This window comes from Phaenicophaeus curvirostris, chromosome 4 (assembly GCF_032191515.1).
Source record: "Phaenicophaeus curvirostris isolate KB17595 chromosome 4, BPBGC_Pcur_1.0, whole genome shotgun sequence".
Taxonomy (NCBI): Eukaryota; Metazoa; Chordata; class Aves; order Cuculiformes; family Cuculidae; genus Phaenicophaeus; species Phaenicophaeus curvirostris.
The window spans coordinates 65,729,580-65,749,476 of record NC_091395.1 but is presented as its reverse complement, the minus strand read 5'-3'; the positions used below and the strand labels follow the sequence as shown (position 1 = coordinate 65,749,476).

Genomic DNA, 19,897 nt, shown 5'->3' with positions numbered 1-19,897 from the left:
GTTTATCATTACCACTACAGGGAAGTGACTGACTTGATCCCACCTCAGCTATGTGCATCTTCACGTTGAATATTCAACTACTTACTATATTATCCTGCATACAGAAGGTTTTTGTAGGATTTGCTCTACCACAGCCTACCAGAAACATATCAACCTGTCATGTGGGAAAGAAGTGCCCAGAGTTAGCAGTTGTAGGATCCTTTACTGCTTGGCCGTGACTGACCATGCAACTACTCTACTTATTTAAGTAGAGATGCCTAATGGCATGTGAACAGAATCAGATTATACAGCTCCACATTGATCAGAGCTAAGGCAAAAAATAGAAAAACGCAACATCTCTTTTGGACATAAATATTTACCAGCTATTAGGAAAGCTACTTGCTAAGTCTCCTGCTGCCGCTCAATCAGGTTTGCTTAGAATTTGCACTTATTGCTAGTATAACCCTAAACACAGTCCTCCATAATTAACTTCAACTTGATGCTAATGGAACATTTCCTGCTACCACTGTGCACATTCTTTGAGCTTGAGAAGTATGAAAGTGCACAGCGCCATAAGAAAGGTGTCCCTGCTTCAGGTTATGCAATGAGTTAGTTACTGGCCATGTGACAATACACCTTCTGTCAACAGTTCTAGCTCCTGTTTACCCAGAACAAAGAACATCCAGGACTGGGATGCTACAGAGCAAAACCAATCAGACCTAAACCTTAAGAGACACAATTTAAACAAACTTAGTGAAAAGGAACACAAACAGTACATTCAGTCTACAGCAAGCAGAAACTTTGCAGTTGTTGCCCAAAAGACACAGTAATCGAAATACATGACAAGCGTAACTCCTTGCAGGTACAAGCAGAACATCATTTAGCAAATTACTTTTCTGTGATTTGGAAGTCATCCCCTCTAATAATAAAAGCCCTAAGAAAAGACTCTTGAGATCACCACTAATTAGAAAGACAATACAAGACTGTGGGACTAATATGACCTTGTCAGTGCTCAACAGTGAAGCCCCATAAAAGCAATCACTTTAGAACCACCCACAGCAAGCACAAGAATGTTCAACATGCTTGCAGTGCGGTCATTTCTGGTCAAGGTCATTCCTTCAATCAAGGTCATTTCTGTATTTTTTGAACTGAAATTGTTTCAGAAAAAAAAAAAAGTTGTAAATGATTAACCAACAAAAAATACCCACAACTCAGGCCAATACTTTAATTAAATTTAGAGTTTATTCCAAAATTACTATTTCCTTCGTTAACAGCAGTAAAATGTTTTTCAAAGTCATCACTCATGTCTTCAAGCAAAAATTCACTGTTATTACATATTCACTTCTGGAATACTATATCAAACTTTATTGACCTTGAAAATATACAAAGAAAGTCCTTATTTCCATCGGATGAACAGTTACCATACAGTTTTCTGAGGTCTCTGTACTGTTGGAGAACCCTGTAAAACACAAAAATGTTAGTAGTTTATTCCAGAAGAAGCTTTACTCAAATGTTCCTATGATTCTATCTCAACAGTTTTAACTCATCCCTTCCTTGAAAGCTGGTGTTCGAGCAGATTCTCCTCCTTAAGGCTGAAATTAAGGAGCCTAAGATGCGTCCATTCGTAACATTAAAATATACAACAATCCATCTACTTCTCACACGCTGACTCACACAGAAAATGTGATCAACTCGCCAGCCACGCACCTTTTCTTTATCATGAGTAAACAGCAAGCAAGTTCCTAGCTGCAGGTCAAGCAGAGCTCTCAGCTCCCACCTAGCCCAGCCCATAACCGCTGCAACCTTTTTACAAGGCACATTATGGATCTAAGTGACAGTAGGGACAATGGCCAGACAACTGACTGGAATGAGAAGTGAAATGAGGTCACCCACAGCATTTGACTTGAATGTCAGCCCTAACTTGAATCATATCCACACAGTCATTTAAGCTGATTACAGTGGGGGTTTTTCACTGCAGCTGTCTGTTTTTCTGCAGCACAGGCTTAAGCTTAGATCAACACAACTCATCAGCATCTAACAAAATTAATCTGTGTCACAAGTGTGAATTCATAAAGTAGTTACTTCTCTCATGACAAAGATAACTGGAGAGATTTCAAGCCATCAGAGAAATACAGCAGGCCAGTACTTGCGAGGAATCTTTGCTAAATGTTACTGCTTGCAGTCTCTGCCAGATATTAGGTCTGTCATATAGATGAATAACACGTTTTTAATCTTGCAAATATTTTTATATTTTTAATTAGACCATTTATTAGGGTTTAACAGTCAACAACAATACAGACACCAACCTTCCTGAGTATTGTGGCTTCTTGGCACTTACTTTTGCTTGGGTATTGTGCATTCCTCCATTTCCACCGCTTCAAAGCATTAACATCCCAGGTGCCTGTGAGTGATCGCTCTTCCACTAGGATCACTGTTCCTAATCCTTTTAGCAAAGACTGTTGAGTAAAGAAAACACAAGGTATCAAATCACGATTTATTGTAAATAGCATCAGACTCCTGGGTCTAGTACACACTTAGGTCAGAGCAGGAGTTTTCTCTCTAGCATTGATCTTTTAAACAGAGCAGCAAAGATTTTAAAAATCTGCTAGGTCATTCAACATAAGGGCAAATACAGATTCACCAGGCTTCAAACCAAGAAGCTGAGGTGCTGAGAGCTTCCTCTGTTTCAGCAAAGTTCATAGCTTACTAGTCTTTCCATTCAAGAGCTGAAACTCACACTGTGCTTAAAAAAACAAAACAGAGAAACCTGCATTTTGTTCCCCATGTGTCTGTCATCATAATCAAGATTTCATATTTTAAAGTAATAAAACTTACCATATATTATAAAAAAATCTAGAGGGAAAAAAAAGTTTGTTTCCCTTAACGCTGTCCACATTTCATTAACTGTAAGTACAACTCAGTAATTAAAGAAACAGCAAAGCTCTCTCTGAACTGGTTAAGGTACTGCAGGAAGTGTCCTGGAAGACCAGTCCTACGGATATCTACACAGATATTCATGCTGTGCCTACAGCAATTTAATCTGAAGCAACAGCTGCTGATTTGCAGAGAGGTTAAATGTATACTAGTATTTTGGTATCCTCCTAGAAGCTCTGCTAAAGCACGTGGAGGATGGGGAGGTGATTAATGGCAGCCAGCATGACTTCACCAGGGGCAAGTTCTGTCTCACTAACCTAGTGGCTTTCTATGATGGGGTAACCACAGCAGTGGAAACAGGAAAACCAACAGATGTGATCTATCTGGACTTTTGTAACGCCTTTGACACAGTCCTCCACAACATCCTTGTCCCTAAATTGGAGAGATATGGATTTCATGGGGGGACAGTTCGGTGGATAAGAAATTGGTTGGATGGTTGTATTCAAAGAGTACTGGTCAATGGCTCAATGTCCAGATGGAGATCCGTGACAAGTGGTGTCTCCAGGGGTCCGTACTGGGACCAGTGATGTTGAGTGTCTTCATCAATGACACAGACAGCGAGATCGAGTGCACCCTCAGCAAGTTTGCAGATGACACCAAGCTGAGTGGTGCAGTTGCCACACTGAAGGACGGAATGTCATCCAGAGGGACCTGGACAGGCTGGAGGAGTGGGCCTGTGAGAACCTCATGAGGTTCAACAATGCCAAGTGCAAGGTCCTACATCCTGGCTGGAGCAATCCTTGATTTCAATAGGGGCTGGGGGATGATGTGATTGAGAGCTGCCCTGCAGAGAATGAATTGGAGGTGCTGGTTGGTGAGAAGTTTGACATGAGCCGGCAATGGGGGCTCGCACTGTAGAAAACCAATTGTATCTGGGGCTGCATCAAAAGAAGCGTGGCCAGTAGGCTGAGGGAGGTGATTGTGCCCCTCTATTCCTCTCTTGAGACCCCACCTGGAGTATTGTGTCCAGTCTGGAATCCTCTAAATAAGAAGGATATGGAACTGTTGGAAGAGGTCCAGATGAGGGCCACAAGGACAATCAGAGGGCTGGAGCACCTCTAATACGAGGACAGGCTGAAAGAGTTGAGGTTCAGACTGGAGAAGGCTCTGAGGAGACCTTATAGCAACCTTCCAGTACCTGAAGAGGCTACAAGAAATTGGGGAGGGACTGTTTACGAAGGCTTGTAGCAATAGGACGAGGGGAATGGGTATGAACTGAGAGGGGCAGATATAGACTTGATGTAAGGAAGAATATCTTCACTATGAGAGTGGTGAGGCACTGACACAGGTTGCCCCAGGGAAGCTGTGGCTGCCCCATCCTTGGATGTGTTCAAGGCCAGGCTGGATGGGACTTTGAGCAGCCTGATGTAGTGGGATGTCCCTGCCCATGGCAGGGGGGTTGGAAATGGATGATCTTTAAGTTCCCTTCCAACTCTAACTATTCTATGATTCTATGATCCTTTGTGGAGTATCTATCACACAGAGACCAGTTCTCTGTAGAGCAACAACACCTCAAGTGGCATTCAGTCTTGAAGGATTGAATTTACCTTCAGATTCACCATCACAGGTTGAGACAGCACAGGATCCTCTCCGACTTCATACAGGTGCCTAATTCTTAGCAGAACACGACTGAAGTCTGCATCGCCTTGCTTCCACTTACCTTTAAGAGAAAAAATGTAAACATTATCTTACTTTAAAGAGAAAGTCAATTTTTCAACTTTTTTTTAGCTTTACACTCTCATAATTTGAAATTAATTCCCATTTTTTAAAATTAGCTAAAGGACTTAACAACAGGAAATACTCAGCTCTCATGGTTGACAGGTATGACGCTAACAGGCATGACAAACTCATGCAAGAGAAACATTCTACTATTTGAGCAGAGCAATCATACGGTACCATTAACTTTCTTAGTACAGGAATTTAGAATAAATACAAGTACTAGCCATAGAGGACAAAGAAAAGAAAGCCAGCTTCTTTAAGTGTAACAATCAGCCACCCTTCTGAAAGCACCTACCCATGCGGATGCTGTGGACCTGCTCTGCATGATTCGAGCTGTACCTCCACCCTGGAATGCTCAGAGTCTGGAGATGAAGATTAGGTGGGAGTGTTACAGGTGAACCAGGGACCTCATTTAGCTGAAGTTGTCCAGGTAGCTTTGGTTTATCTCCTTTGTGTAAAGTGAAACAAAGTAAACATCAAACATCCATCAGACACACAGGTCTGGCAAGGGTACTGTGGAAGGGTGAAGAGATTTTTGCTTTTTCTGCAAAGGCAGATGCAAAGCAAATGCTATGCTTTCTCCTCCAAGGCCTTCTGAGATAGAAAGCAGAAAACAGCATGATTTTAAATGCTGGAGAAGTACATTAAAGCTTCCCATAAAGCAAACTTCAATGCAGCTTGAAGTTGCTATTCCAACACCCCGCTTCAGTTCTAGTTAATAAGTCAAACAAATATTTTCAAAAGAATGACTCAAAAATGGTCATTAAGGACTCAGCATCTTGGAAGCTGATATATGATACACTAGCTACTTTGCACTAATTCCCTGTGTGGACATTTTGTTCTCATTAGATGCTTTAAATTTATTCTCCTCTGAAAGTAGAGATAATTACATAACAAGAGAAACATTTCATACATTTGGACAACATCCATGTTAGAAATTAATGCAAAGTAATTAGCAGGCTCTAAATGTGCCTCCTAACTCACTGTGTACTAACTTTGCCACACAGAAGGCTTGAAGTCTGCATTTACAAACTCAACAGTATATATCGGAACAAAATAAATAAGACATTCAGATGCTAAAGATAGTACAGGAGACGGAATGAGTTACCTGATAATTCTCCAAACATTACCACTGGCCTGTGTTCTAATGCCAGTCTACTTGTCTGATAGAAAACATTGGTTACAGCCTGGGGTCCTAAAATAAGCCAAATCACAGGGTGAACCACTGAAGAGTCATTCAAAGTGAGATTGTAATTCAGGTCCCACTGAAGGTTGTTCCATAGTCTCCTGTGAAGCATCACCTGTATTGGGAAGGTAAATGTCACAAGAGTAATCAGGCATCATGGTTTTTTTATATTATCAGCAGCCATGAAATTATGCTCTTTCAGGAAAAAAAAAAAATTTCTGTATTACCTCCACTTGTCCATTTCCTTGACTTGAGACACCATGAGCTCTTTCTGCAAGCAGCATCAGCCTTGTGGTATTATCTTCAATGTAGGCAGTCTGGGCCATAGGATAATAGTTCTGAAAACAGATAGTATAACATCAGTGAGAATATTAACTTAGGTAACAATAACGGAGAATGAAGGTAAGACAAAACTGACTCTGGGTTACACCTTTGTACTCACCCGAGCCACTGTGTTATTCACATATGCCTTGAATGGTCTTTTCTGAATCTGATATCCATTGTTGTCAGTGTAGAGTAGCTGCCTGGTGTTCAAATTTGTGCTCATTCTTAGAATTGCTTCACGATTTAACTCCAAAGGTCCAACTCTGTATTCTTGCTCTATTCTGTGGCAAAGCAACTTCCCATCATAGCCTTCTGGTGCTGTATACATCCTGGTATATGCTGCATACACATAATCCTCGGCAGTAGCGTTACTGTAAAAATGAGAGGAAAGATATAAAGAGCTTATAAAGTGGAGAACTGAATTGGTTATGTCAAGACTTGCAAATCATTCACAATGTCATCTTACACAGACAACTTTCTTGCCTATTTTCTACGTTTCATGTACACGTACAATTATTTTTAATTTAAATCTAATTTTCAAATGTACAGATATTCAGCTAGAGTAAATTATATCCTACAATTTTCTTTAGAGCTGCAAGTGTAAAGAGGGCTCTTCATTTGATTAAAGAGGCTCTGTCTTTCTCAACATTAACAAAAAATTATAGAATAAGTATGACTCCCTAAGCAATCCACTTACATTCTACAGAATATGTATTTTTCAATCTGGGTAACATTAATTTTGATGCAAGAATTCCACTGTTTTCCAAAGGCCTTTCTCAACCACAATCCTTGTACAATGCCATGTAAAGTCAAAGGCTTCAATCAACCAACCAGATTCAGAAAAGGGTGAAGGGATTATAGACTAATATAATTTAAACACAGAAAAGTAGCTACTTCATCAAGGGGCAGACTGTCCTTGCGCATACTCTAATTCACTTGTACAGAAGATATTCACAGTTATAAAAATGAACCGATATACCCAAATTCCACCCATGTAAGAAAACATTAGCTACATTTTAAACTGAACTGTATGGAACCAGGATCCCAACAGAAGATGCACCTCAAAGCAAACCTCAAGAAATAATTCTGAAAGGTCTTCACATCCCTCCCTGCAGCAACATGTGCTATTTAAAGGAGATGTTTCCTCAGCACTGCATTTAGCAGATGAATGATAGTTGTTTATTCTAAAATCTAAACAGTACACAGAACTCACTATTTAGACGCGACTACACAGAATAAATCTCATACGGAGAATTAAACATTCCAGTGAAACGAAGCTGTTGTACCTGTAGAAATACTGCCGAATCTCTGTCATCAAGCTTCCAGAAACCACTTCCAGTTCCACTGCTTTTGATACTGGAACAGCCGAAGCATTTGGGGCAAATAAGTAGTTATCTGAAATGGGTCCTTTCCTTATGTCTCCATTCACATGGTACTCAAGGAACTCTTGGGTCAGCTGGACAGTCTGGTTAGTCTCCCTGTGAATCCACAGAAGACGAAAAATTATATTGCTTACAAACATATTTTGTACATAACATGCAAAGCTGAACTGCAATGCGAATGAGTCTGGGAACATAAGAAAAAAAATGTGAATAGCTGATTTTATAAGATTTGGGAAATGAAGGTGGCAGAGAATTAAAAGATCTTCCTGTCAAGATATCTGTCAGTGTGCAAATAAATGGAGATTCTATGTAGTTTTATACCTTCTTTAAATAAAAACATCTCAGGACAGAAAAAATACCCACATTAGCTCACTGTTTTGAGTTGCTACACCTTTTTTAACCTTTCCTCCCATTTTGAAAGCAAACTTCCTGAAACTCAAACATTCCAAGCTTGCCTGAAGGCTTGTAAAGAAAGTGACTATTCCGTTTCTCTTACGTGCTTAATTCCAGCTCTTGTTGCCTGTCAGAACAGGATGGAGAACACTGGGATTTGAATTAGGATTTTTGTTCTTCCTCATTGTATTTCTTATTATATTCCTCATGGAATCAGGATACAATTAGGAGCTGGAGGCACTCTGACGAAGTACTTACTCCATGGCTCTTAATTAAGGCACATCTATGTTATTAAAGCTGATTAATTAATCCTGAACTATACTGGACAACACGTTCTTGCTTTAGGAGGCAGAATTATGAAGAAAAACACAAAGGTGAAAGAGATCTAGAAGTAACTAGGCCAATGCCAAAAGGGTCAAATCTTCCATCAGCAGATCGCGGACAGTTTGAGTTCTGAGCAGGCAAAAAGCAGCACAGCAATACTGAAGCTGAAGGAATTGGGCCAGTTTGCATCAGCCAAGAAAGACAATCTGCAGACCCCAAATCTCACCTCAGTCTTGACTGGTTTTCCACTTTATTTGCCTGATTACATAGAAACTCCTTAGCGACATATTTCCTTTCAAAAAGGTTTGTAGTTTTCTACCACAGAAACAGTGACATAGGACTTGCAAAACACTACTGATTAGTAAGAGAAAGCTCTTGCTTTATTCCTTCACGCTCATCATATAACTACAGTGTATGTTCTTACATTTTTTATTTTTAATACAAACACACATTCATAACCCTCTTCAGAACCAAAGTACAATGAGATTCTGCTTATCTACTAGTTAATGCTGTGATATGTCATCTTAGACCGATTGCATGGTTAAACAGGGCAACAACACTACAGAAATAGTATGGAATCACACCTAGGCTAGAGTCAATGTTTCTTGTAGAAAGGAGGGCATGTGAACTGGAGATAAAAAAGAATAACTGTAGAGAACATCTCATTAGTTAAGTCTCAGAATTTGAACACATAAATCAGTCCCTGGACTTATTTTTACAAAGGGTTTTACACAACTGGAAACATTATTAAAAACAAGTAGGCAACCTCACCTCTCCGTAATGCTGTGCATTAGATTTGTATTTTGGTCAAACAAGATCTGGTAGCAGTTGTTAATCACAGGAAGCAATTGTTGCCTTTGTTGATCTGCATGAGTTATGTCTTTTCGCTTATACCTGACGGATTTTCCAACAAATGTGGACTGTTTACCATGCGAGGGTTTAACACTGTATTTTCTGTAGCTCAGACCACTTATTGCAACTAGAATATAGAGATCGTAGGTAGAATTGGACTCCACCGAGCTTTGAACCTGTATGTTAACATACACAACAGAGCTCCGTTACAGAAAATTAATCAGCAAGGCAACTATCTTCATGTGTTGTAAGCTCTAAATTACAAAAGTAAGTTTCTAAACATGTCATTCTTATAATTCTCAACTATAATGTAAATATTTGCTGATTTTAATTGGGAGTTTAGAGAGCTTCTATTAAGCTTAGACTTTCTGTGAAGTAAAGAGGGTTGCTAAGCAAATTACAGAGTTAAATCTTATTTTAATATGAACATGGAATCTTAAGATAGCATTGCAAAATGTCTATATGACCAGAAATAATCACAAATTAAACTAATCAGTCAAATGACAGAAGAGAGACTGAAACATCAGAGAAGTGACTAGCGCAAGTATGAGAAAATTCATGGCAAGAAGAGGAAGCATCCAGATGTGCCCTCACCTTCAGCAAGGCACACAGAGAGGGAGGTAGAAGCACGTGGCATAATTTTGAACAATAAACAGAACACCAGCGTTACTTAGCATCAAAATACCTTAAACAACAGTTTGTAATGATCTTTCAGTTATATGTATCCTGCCCATTAACATTATATAATTTAGTACTACTTTTGGTTTGGGGGAATATAATGGGACTAGAGAAATATTGAACAGATTATATGGACAAAGAGGTTAGTTACAACTCACCAGAAGTTCAAGTGAGCTGTCTGAACCTTCACACTGTGGACTGGCATATGCCCAGCTACCCACATCACAGACCTCCTAACCTTAGTGGTATCAACGGAGCCTCCCCTCGTTCCCTTCCCTCACTATACAACTCGCATACAGTGAAGAAGGTGGCAGAGCATTCGCCAAGTCTCAGTTCCTCTGAGACTCATACTCACATCAGGGTTTTGAGCTAAGGATGTCTTTCTCTTAAAAGGAAAGTGTGTGTGGTATGAATGTACTTTTGAACAGTATATACTGGAAGAAAAAGACCCCAAACCACCTCCTCATTACTGGTAAAAAGATTTCCTTTAGCCTCAAGTGACTACCCACATGCATATATAGATAACTTCTAGCAGAAAAGAGTACAGACCAACTCTGGAACAGAGAAGTTTGTCTTTTTAAAAAGGGCATCCTAAATCCTGAAATAAATCCTTTAATACATATAGATCTAATTCTTTTACATATCAATCTCATTCTTTTATCTTACACGGCTGAAGCAATTCAGATGGCAGGACTTCTGAGAGGTGGGTGGCTGACAGGTAAGCGTGACCATGTGCTAACCAAAAAGACTGATGGCTTCCAGATAAAGGCAGTATGGTCTTATGCCACTATCACGTATATGTGCAGGAACAGGAGATCGCTGTGTGTATCATTACCTGACTAAAATGCGCCTTGTTGCATGGCAATAGTCATAAGCCACAGATAACAGGAAATAAAAGCAAGTTAAGAAGCATCTGGTCACACACAGCAGGCATGCAAAAGACAAACTAAACATACCAGAAAAATAGAAAGCCCTTTTAGACATTAAGATTAAAAAATTCTAGTTCAGAGAACAGGCAGTTAAAAAAAAAAAATCACTTGAAGGAGGACCAGGAAAATCTGAGAAGTCCCAGTTTGAACTAATACTTGTTTTCACTGAATACTACAATACTACATATATATTACCACACTTTGACAGAAGGAATTAAGTCATTAGAAACTGAGAAGTGAAAGGAAAGCAACAGAAAGAAACAAAGTTGAAGTACCTGTGCTGGTACAGAATGTCCCAATTCATCATATACACTCATTTCCAAGTGGCTGACAGAAACCATGACAAAGGTAGTGATGTTCCATGCCAGTGGATTATAGACAACCACATATTGTTCAACACTTGTAGCACCTTTGTGCACACAAACAAAACTATCAGTCACTAAAATGTGATATTAAAAAGTATTTGAGAATTCTGCCTAGGTACAACCATCTTATGAAATTTTAACATAAAACCCCAGAGCAACACTTCATGATTGAAGAAAGGAAAACATTTTATAACTTCATTAAAGCCCCTTCTGCATTATTCTTCTATTCTTTAGCCAATAAAAAGAGACTGGGTATTCAGAAAATGACACCTGAGTTGAATGTAAGTGCATGTAGTGAAAATAAGCAGCTTACCACAACTCATTGTCATGCTGTATTACCTTTAACAGAGTTATACAGAAGATCAAATGAGAAGTTTAATCTAAAAAAACCCAAACCCTGTAAAAAACCAAATCAGTCTGTTGCACATCCCACGGCACTACTTACATTTGACAGCTCCACAAGTTTCCAAAGTAAAGATAAAAGGACTTTAGAATAGACTCCTTAAAAATTCTTTTACATTTTTTACACAAGCTGCAAGACCATCTCTTAACTGTGATTGCACTTCTTATGGTGTAATTTTCTGTTGCATAGTAAGGTTAGTTTAGTAACTACTGTGATTAGCACCCCTTCCTTCCCTCCATTATAAAGCTTGGGTCTGAATGTAGAAGCCAGGTCTAATACATGCACTGGGGTAGGTCTCTGCCTAACATAATTTTAAAGGTGTTTGTTTCAGATGCTTGAGATCTGAGAGCGCAAATTCATCTGAGTTTGCCTCAGTTCTGGCAGGTCTCATAAGGCGAAAAAGAACTTAGGTGGCACATAGTACGTTGATTATTTTGGAGGAAAACACGATGGCTTTCATAAGTTAGTCTGAAAATTGGAAAAGCTGTGTTAAAAAGTACCTGGCATTCCTGAGTCTTTATTGTAAACAGAAGAATAGACGTCTCCATTCTTCTTCGAACTGCTCATGTCAAGGATTATGGAAGCCATTAGCTTCTTTACGTTGAACATTCCATACACCAAGTTACTCATGTACATGTCCTTCACCTTAGGAGACTCTGTGCCTGTTATGCCATCATGGTGCTGGACCTAACATTTAAGAGTAGTTTGACAGGTCACAATGCAACAGGATGACAACTTCAAGTTTGCATTTGTATTAACATGGCCCACTAACCTTCAGACTTATATAGCCTAAAATATAATTTAAAATAATAACCTATTACAGCTATATTCACAGATTCACATTTTGCCTATTCCAAGTTATTACATACAGAATGCAATGGTCAAAGAAAGATGCTATCAGACTTCCCTCTAGATACACAATAAAACCCAGACTGTGTCTGTAACTGCCTTTAGTTAAAAAATTAAGAAAATCAACTACAATCTCCTTCAAAATAATTCCTTCTGAGTTGACACACAGCTGCATACAATGCTGCCAACATTCAAAGCAGTTCCACAGATCAATTTCTGAAAGGCTGTTGAGGAACTCTGTCAATTTTGGTTTTCACATTGTCTAACAACAAAAAATAGGTTCCTTTGAGCACAGACTTGATCTTTGGGTTGAGGGAGTCAGGTCTGGTGAATAGGGTGGGTGCTGAAGTGCAGTGATGTTGTTACTAGCTAAAAACTGCTTCACAGACAAAGTGTTGTGGACTGGTGCAAACCAACATTTTCTAAGCAAGGGCAAGAAAATGTCTGCATTTGAACACACATCCACTACTGAGTGGAGTGATAAGAGTTTGGCCTTGTTCTAACCTGCCACAGTGAGACATGTCCTACAATCATCTCTGTCTCTCCCATCCCACTCTTGGTTCCTGAACTATAGGGTAAGTTTTGCCTTCTTTTTCTTTTTGTCAGACCTTTTAGTATTTAGAAAATAATAAGTTACACACTTAGAAGAAACAAAAAATACAAGTTACCAAAAAAAAAAAAAAGAGACAGGTCTTTTAATTCCTACTAAGATCTAGTCCATAATTTAGCTGACAAAATATTTATTACCAGCAAAAGCACCAAGGTTTGTTAATGGTGTAAGGCTGATCACTAAGTTGCTGAGCTCTGAAGAAACAAATCTGTCCTTCCTCTTCTAACGCGCAGAAGTAGAGATTATCAGTAGTTTTCAGTCAGTTCAGTTTATTTATTTTATTCTTAAAAACTATTTTGTAAAGAGTAGAATGAACATTAAGAAAAGGAATTGCATACACAAAGTTTGAAGCCACATGCTCTTTTATCAGCTGGAGAAAATGTTTTTTGGTAATTATGACTTAAATGCATAGCTAAGGGGCTTGAGTCATGTTTCAAGACATTTTTCTGAAAAATTGCTATATTATCACTTATGACTTCCTAAAGGGGAAAGTAATTCCTAAAAACATAAAAGCCACTTCAAGACACTCCAGCTGAAACGCTTAAGCAAAGCTTTGCCTTTGGGCAATAAATATTTTCAGTCAAATCAAAGAATAATTCAGTCTTTACCTCTGAGACTGCCCATCTAAGGCTCTGAAGTTGCTTTAAGGCTTCATATTTGCAAATAGAAGTTGTTGGATGTTTCCGGACATACAGTGTGAAAAAGGACTCTCCAGCATAAAGCAGTGAACTTGCTTTCCTTGCGATTCCTTTTAATGTGCTCCGAGAAGTATAAAACCCAGTCCATGCTTGAAATGGCTCTGTTAGGAGTTGAACAGAGGCAACGTGTGTCAAAACACCATTTCAGTTTTCAATTCTTTGTTATTCATTAGACACCAACTGTACAGCTTCTTACATGAAACCTGCTGTGAGTTTACACATCAACCATCAAATGGAACAGGCCCTACAAAGAAACGCAGCCATAAACACGCACTTCAGAAAACTACAATCTTTCCGACAGGCCTAGAAACTGAGCACTGATGCAAAGCTGTCATTGGCTGTGTTAATGTATTTGCACAAAAAACAACTTGGGAATTTTCAGTGCAGCATATTATATTACTCATGAACAAAGAGAGTGAATTGCAATGCTTGGTTACTGCTTGATACAAGCTCTCTACTTTCCCCTCTTTTAGTCAAAGGGATTTATCTTAAATTCCTCAAAATGGAGTGGAAACAGTGATGTGATGACTCCAAACTACTTGCAGTACTTCAAATCGCATCAAAAGATGCCCTCAAGTGGTTAACCGTTGAAGTACTTTCCACTGATTTGTGCTAGTATGTTCCAGCATCCCACAGAGTAAACTAGGAAAACAAGTATTTGTTTTTAAAATGTCCACATCTCTACTTAGCATTTTTTTGTTTTGAGGGGAATTTTTTAAAAAAATATACCACTGGTAAATAGTTTTTCTAGACAGAAGCTGCAGAAGGTGCTTTACAAAGTGCATATATGCAACCACAACAATCTGCTGTCAGCTTAGAGTCAAAGGCAATAATTAGAAAGTTGGATCTTTTAATCAAAAACTCCAGGACAAATTCTTTTTGGTCTGAAAATTCTAGAAGTTCAAATGGAATTAATTCTATTTCGGTTTTCAAGGTTACAAGCAGAAGTCACATATGCATACTAGCACGTTCAATGAATGTAGAGCAGAAAAAGGAAATGCTTTTCTGGGACTTAAAACTTGAGTTTCCAAGGCATATGTCAGAAGTGACACCGAGCCCAATGAATGACTCACAATAAAATGGCATGGAAAGAATAAGAGGGGATTAATCATCAAGAAGCAAAATAGTATGTGGGAGAAAGCGCACTCAATTCTATACTGCAATTGCAAGGTACAGTCAGCTGTTTGGGGGAAGAAATTGCAACTATGTGTGGGCATCCACATGGAAAATTGAAGGTGCTGCTATTACGCAATCTAATGGCAATCGACTACTGCCTGTAAAGTACACCAAAAGATACAGGTAAGAGCCCAGATGTAAAAGGATCTCAGCACTTAAAATTGGCAGTGCATTTACCAGCAAGTTGTTAGATATGACATGATCCCTAGAGGGAGCTGAGTGAGGAAGGGATCAGTCCAGGCAATGATTCACGGGAAGCAACAAGTATTTTTACTAACGTAAAAGTTAACATACACTTTACAGAATACCAGATGCATAAGCTAAATATGGATTGTAATAGTCTGAGATATACATCCACAGTGCCAAAAAATGTGATGAAGTAGTGGTAGCTACAATTATGTATATAAAGGTATTTTAATGATAACAATGATTTTTCATGATAATACAGGAAATGAAACAAATTAATGAGTTTAGAAACTAAGAAGCTGTCTGTGTCTTCTCTCTGTGTACTTTGATGAGGCCTAAAAAGGCTAATTTACTGGGGAAAAGTACTAAAGGGACATTCGGTATGGCATGCTTTCTTTCATACCTTCCCAATATTTTTCAAATCTGCTTGAAAAGCTGAGGTAGTGCAGCAAGTAAGAAGCAAGCAAGCATCAAGCAGCTGCAATTAATTTGTCACATCATACGATGAAATTTCAGAAATACGGGCAGTATTTTTACTTTTTGAGACTTCAGTTATAAAACCTGCCCGCCCTCAAACAAATCCATTCTCTTTAATGAAAAAGACAAGACTTTCTCCTATAGCTACAAGAGACTTCAGAGCTTCATCTACACTAGTGTTTTATTTGGACAAGGAACAAGCTTTGGAAGTCAATCTACCAGTCAGTCTTACATAGCAAGCTTTGCTTTACATAAAAGACTAGTTCTAGAGTTCACACACTGGATTCCTGATGGTATTTAACAAGCATTAACGGGCATTCCATCCATATGATCAGATTATATCCAATTTTCCTAGAGTTGCAGAGGGTGTGGACATCAAATCCTTGGCACCAACTGTTTCACCTTGACCACTCCTGTTCCAACAAAGACGTAATCCCAGAACTTTCAGATTGCCTTGGTCTCTTGGTTATTTGCCTTGCTTGTCATCCAGACAGTCACAGATTACTCCATAATCCAGTTTGTTTAAACAGTAACAATGGGACATGGCTCTCTTTGGCCATGCATTCACTGGCTTCTAGGTATCTTTTAGTTTATCAGTTTCTGTTATGTTCCCTAGATGTGGGAGCAATGTGTCCTTACTACAGCTCATTTTTGGGGAAGAGGAGAGGTGTAACCTGCAAATCTGATACTGCAGACTGCCTAGAAGAGTACAGGTTATTCGTGCATGCTAATGTGTGGGAGGCAGAGAAAAGAATGACTTCACATGAAATGTCTAAACACGAAACAAACAATAAAAACCTATATTTGAAGCAGAATGAGTTCTAGGAACACAGCTTTACATAGTTCAGACAGGACATCTCCAAAATCATGAGAGACTCCTTGTATTACTTGTGCTAGTACACCTCTGTGAAGCATTTTTGCTGCCTCTACTGTCTGCTAACCAGTTTGTAGCGTGTTCCATACTTTGCTGCCTTTTTTTCCTTCATCTGTTCACTGAAATATCTCACTGAATTTCAGCCAGGTGCCCCAGCCCTAAAGGTTTATCTCGTTGCTTGTTGATTTCGCTGTAATAGAACCTGATTAGCGCAGTATCATTCAGGTCAAAAAATTTGGATGACCTTACACACAATAACTTACCTTATGTTTAGCCTTCTTTTCCACTCTATTGTAAATCAAAGACAGTAAACCAAAAACATCAAGTTAGATTTCTTGCCAAGTTTGCCTATTTCTATATTCTTTCTTTCATGGTCTCTTCCTCCATCCATTGCTTCCAACACTTCCAAAGAAATATTCCAATCACTGCCCTATCATACTTGTTATATCACTAAGCTGGGATCAACTTGTCTGTTTGATGACACTTGCTAGTGTAAATAAATGTTACAAGCAGATGGTGTCTGTCCTCTTATTTCCCATTTTCTCAGCTTCCCTTTATTAAAATTTTAAATGCATACATTTTAGGCAGACATTGTGCAGTTGTGGACTTAATTACCTGTTGAATATGGAAGAAAGTCTTGAGAGTCTCGGATTTCCCAAGTAAAATTTCTTCTATAAACTGCGTGGAAGTAATCACCAACAGTGGCATACTGGACAGTCACTCCAAACTCTTCAGAATGCTTGTTAATATAATCCAACAACAGGTCCATGTTGGAGTATTGAACAGATGCATTAAAGAACTGCTTGTCACAGCCCTGAAATTCCAAAAATGGAACAGGCAAATGACTTTGGGTCATGTAATTTAGAAGGATCTTTTTTAAGACTAGTCAGTCAAAGTGGTATTTCTTTTGATCTTGACTACCCATATAAAAGTTATTTGCTACAAAATGTCAAGAATGGGTATAGGTTACTCACACAGATCAGCTGATAACCAACCACCACTACAGGCAGGGAGAAGTGTGTTGACACACCATATTGTGAGCATGAAATTGTATGGTAGCGATTGGAAAAAAATGCATGCATACATGCCTGGAAAGACAACCTTTGTTTCTCTTCACACTGCATTTCTCCCACTTAGCAGAAAATACTTAAGTTCTTATTTTTAAGAATGCTTACAGCTTTAGAAAAGTGCTGAGGACACGATCTGAAACAAAACAATCTGGACAGAGATTCCTGTAGTACAAGTGTCCTACAGTGTTGCTGACACCCCATCATGACAGCAGACTTCTTACTTCTGATGCTAATCCAAAAAGTTAAGAGAGGTGACACTGTGTATTGAAGCCTCTTTTTGGAGCATGCTTCACTTTTGCCTTCTGTCGAAGGCATCTCAATACAGACTACCTGCACGTACAAACACTTAGAAAAAGACATAAGTAATCATGCTTTGTTCAACTACAATAGCTGATCAGTCAGCCATGGCACCATGCGTACTCTTATAGTATCAGCATTACAGTATAGGCATCGATCTGAAGCACAATAATATGCTAAGAAACCTTGTCCACATAAAAATGTCTAACCCAGGCCTTCCAACACTGCCACCAGCTTAATGCATCCTCATGTCTCTGTGCTTGAGATAGAAAAAATTGCAGAAATCAATCCTGATCTCATTTTCAAAATGAAGATGCTCTCAGCAATTTGCCTTCAAAGCTTAGCAGATGCTTGAAGAAATGGCCAAGGAGGCTCTATTTTCTCTGCAATCCCATCTTCCACCCCGACCTCTACTTGATGAGCTCAAGGAGTTTAGCCTGATGAGCTGAACCCATTCAACTCACGTATTCAGCTGAACTCAGAGGAGAGCTTTTTTTCTGAGATTGTCTGCATGCATATAGCAGAAATCAGAAAACAACTTCAAACCGGAATGTGCTACTGAAGTATATCAAACAAATACCAAAAAGTATAGCAGTCAGTACAAAATGGACCTCCTAATGTTGAATCCAGTTAAATTTATGGGGAAAAAGTAATATGTTAACCAGTTAAAACTACTACATAGTTATACAGCACTACTTGCAACTCATGATCGAAGAAGACTTCCTCATAAAAAGCAGACACTTTGCACCACAGTCGGGGATGTGCTGGACTGGTAGACTCCATTTATACTGACACAGAACGTGGCAGCTCAGGAGCACTGCGGCTCTGTATAACAAGGATATCCAGGAGAACCTGCTGTAGTTAGTCATCACATCCACTCAGTATCTAAACCAAACTTCACTCAGACATGCTATATATCACTGTACAGTTAGTTCAACCACACAGGCCAAAAAACATCTCAAGGATCACTTCCAGCCCTTAAGGCAATTCAAACCCCCCTCCTACATCTGCTGCTATGGCCTCTAGAGAGGCAGGTTTGAACTTCTACATTGCCTAACAGCCCAATGCCTCCTCTTGTGCAACTATGTGCTTCAGCTCATGAACGAACACTTGTTTGTCCACATAACTCATCACAAAACTGCCAGCAGTCTAGACGTGAGGTCTAACCTCAACTGCCAAGGTGTGTATTTCCTGATTCTTTAACTGAAGGATTAAAAACAAAAAAATCCAAGTGTTCCAAACTATTTGTAATTACAAAAAAAATAATAAGCTTAGCTACAGCAGTATCTGTGTATCTATTTCTCTTTACTTGTTTACATAGCACTATGAAAGAGTAACAAACTTCCGTGACTTTGTCTAAAGCTCATTATCACAAGCACACAAATCTAGACGTCAAGGACTGAAGTTTTCTTACATTACTGCAAAACTGCAGGTTTGGATCTAGATGTTTGGAATTTATTCATACTATTCAAAACACCCTCCACCCCATTCCAGCATAACTTTCACTATAGCACTACTACAGAGTATTAAATCCCCTTTCTCCAGTCAGCCTCTTAAAATACCACTAAAAATATAAGCAACAGCATAACAAATGCAGGAGCAAAACAAATTGGTGACTCAAAGCTGCATCAGTCAGAAAATGTTTGTTCTCTTTGCAACAACAGAAATAGCCACCTTAAGAACACACATCATCCTTCAATATTGTAATAACAAGACCTACAATATCCATCAAAATTAAAAACCAGACTGTACATTTCACTTAGGCAAAGTTATTATTTACTAAGGACTTAATAATAGCAAGAGCATACCAGTGCTATGTGTACGTGCAGGACATAATTAACACAGCATAGTACTGAAAAAAAGTGTCTGGATGACCAAGTTGGGGTATGGTTATGTTTCTAAGTAAAACAGAAATAAAGTGATTACACATCAGTTAGAGAAGACCTTAACTATCTAATGAGTAATACATCTTCTTGTAATGCTATCAGTTTTATTAACATAGCTACGTAAAACGACCATTTAAACAGACAAAAGTAGAGAAAAAAGGAGGCAATATTGCAACATATAGTTTAACAAGAGGTTGCCTTTACAATTTTGTCACATTTGTTTTTACTTTAAACTGGGTGGAAGACACTGTAGACAGCCAGCAGACTGTACAAGAAAGTCTTAGTTTTTAAAAACTATTACTAACA

At 38.8% G+C, this 19,897-nt stretch overlaps 1 protein-coding gene across 2 annotated transcripts in view; it reads right to left on the bottom strand.

Moving 5' to 3' along the window:
• Nucleotides 1-1,202: 1,202 nt before the first annotated feature.
• MAN2B2 (mannosidase alpha class 2B member 2) overlaps nt 1,203-19,897 on the bottom strand; it is a 29,238-nt gene continuing 10,543 nt past the window's right edge. For both annotated transcript variants that reach the window (XM_069856358.1, XM_069856359.1), the window contains exons 7-19: nt 16,954-17,152; nt 13,536-13,726; nt 11,969-12,155; nt 10,976-11,109; nt 9,013-9,269; nt 7,429-7,620; nt 6,261-6,513; nt 6,046-6,156; nt 5,741-5,933; nt 4,928-5,080; nt 4,461-4,573; nt 2,318-2,435; nt 1,203-1,438 (exon numbers count right to left, since the gene is read on the bottom strand). In XM_069856358.1, coding sequence (XP_069712459.1) covers nt 1,344-1,438; nt 2,318-2,435; nt 4,461-4,573; nt 4,928-5,080; nt 5,741-5,933; nt 6,046-6,156; nt 6,261-6,513; nt 7,429-7,620; nt 9,013-9,269; nt 10,976-11,109; nt 11,969-12,155; nt 13,536-13,726; nt 16,954-17,152 — 2,196 coding nt within the window. In that variant the 3' untranslated portion in view covers nt 1,203-1,343. The remainder of the gene's footprint in view (nt 1,439-2,317; nt 2,436-4,460; nt 4,574-4,927; nt 5,081-5,740; nt 5,934-6,045; nt 6,157-6,260; nt 6,514-7,428; nt 7,621-9,012; nt 9,270-10,975; nt 11,110-11,968; nt 12,156-13,535; nt 13,727-16,953; nt 17,153-19,897) is intronic.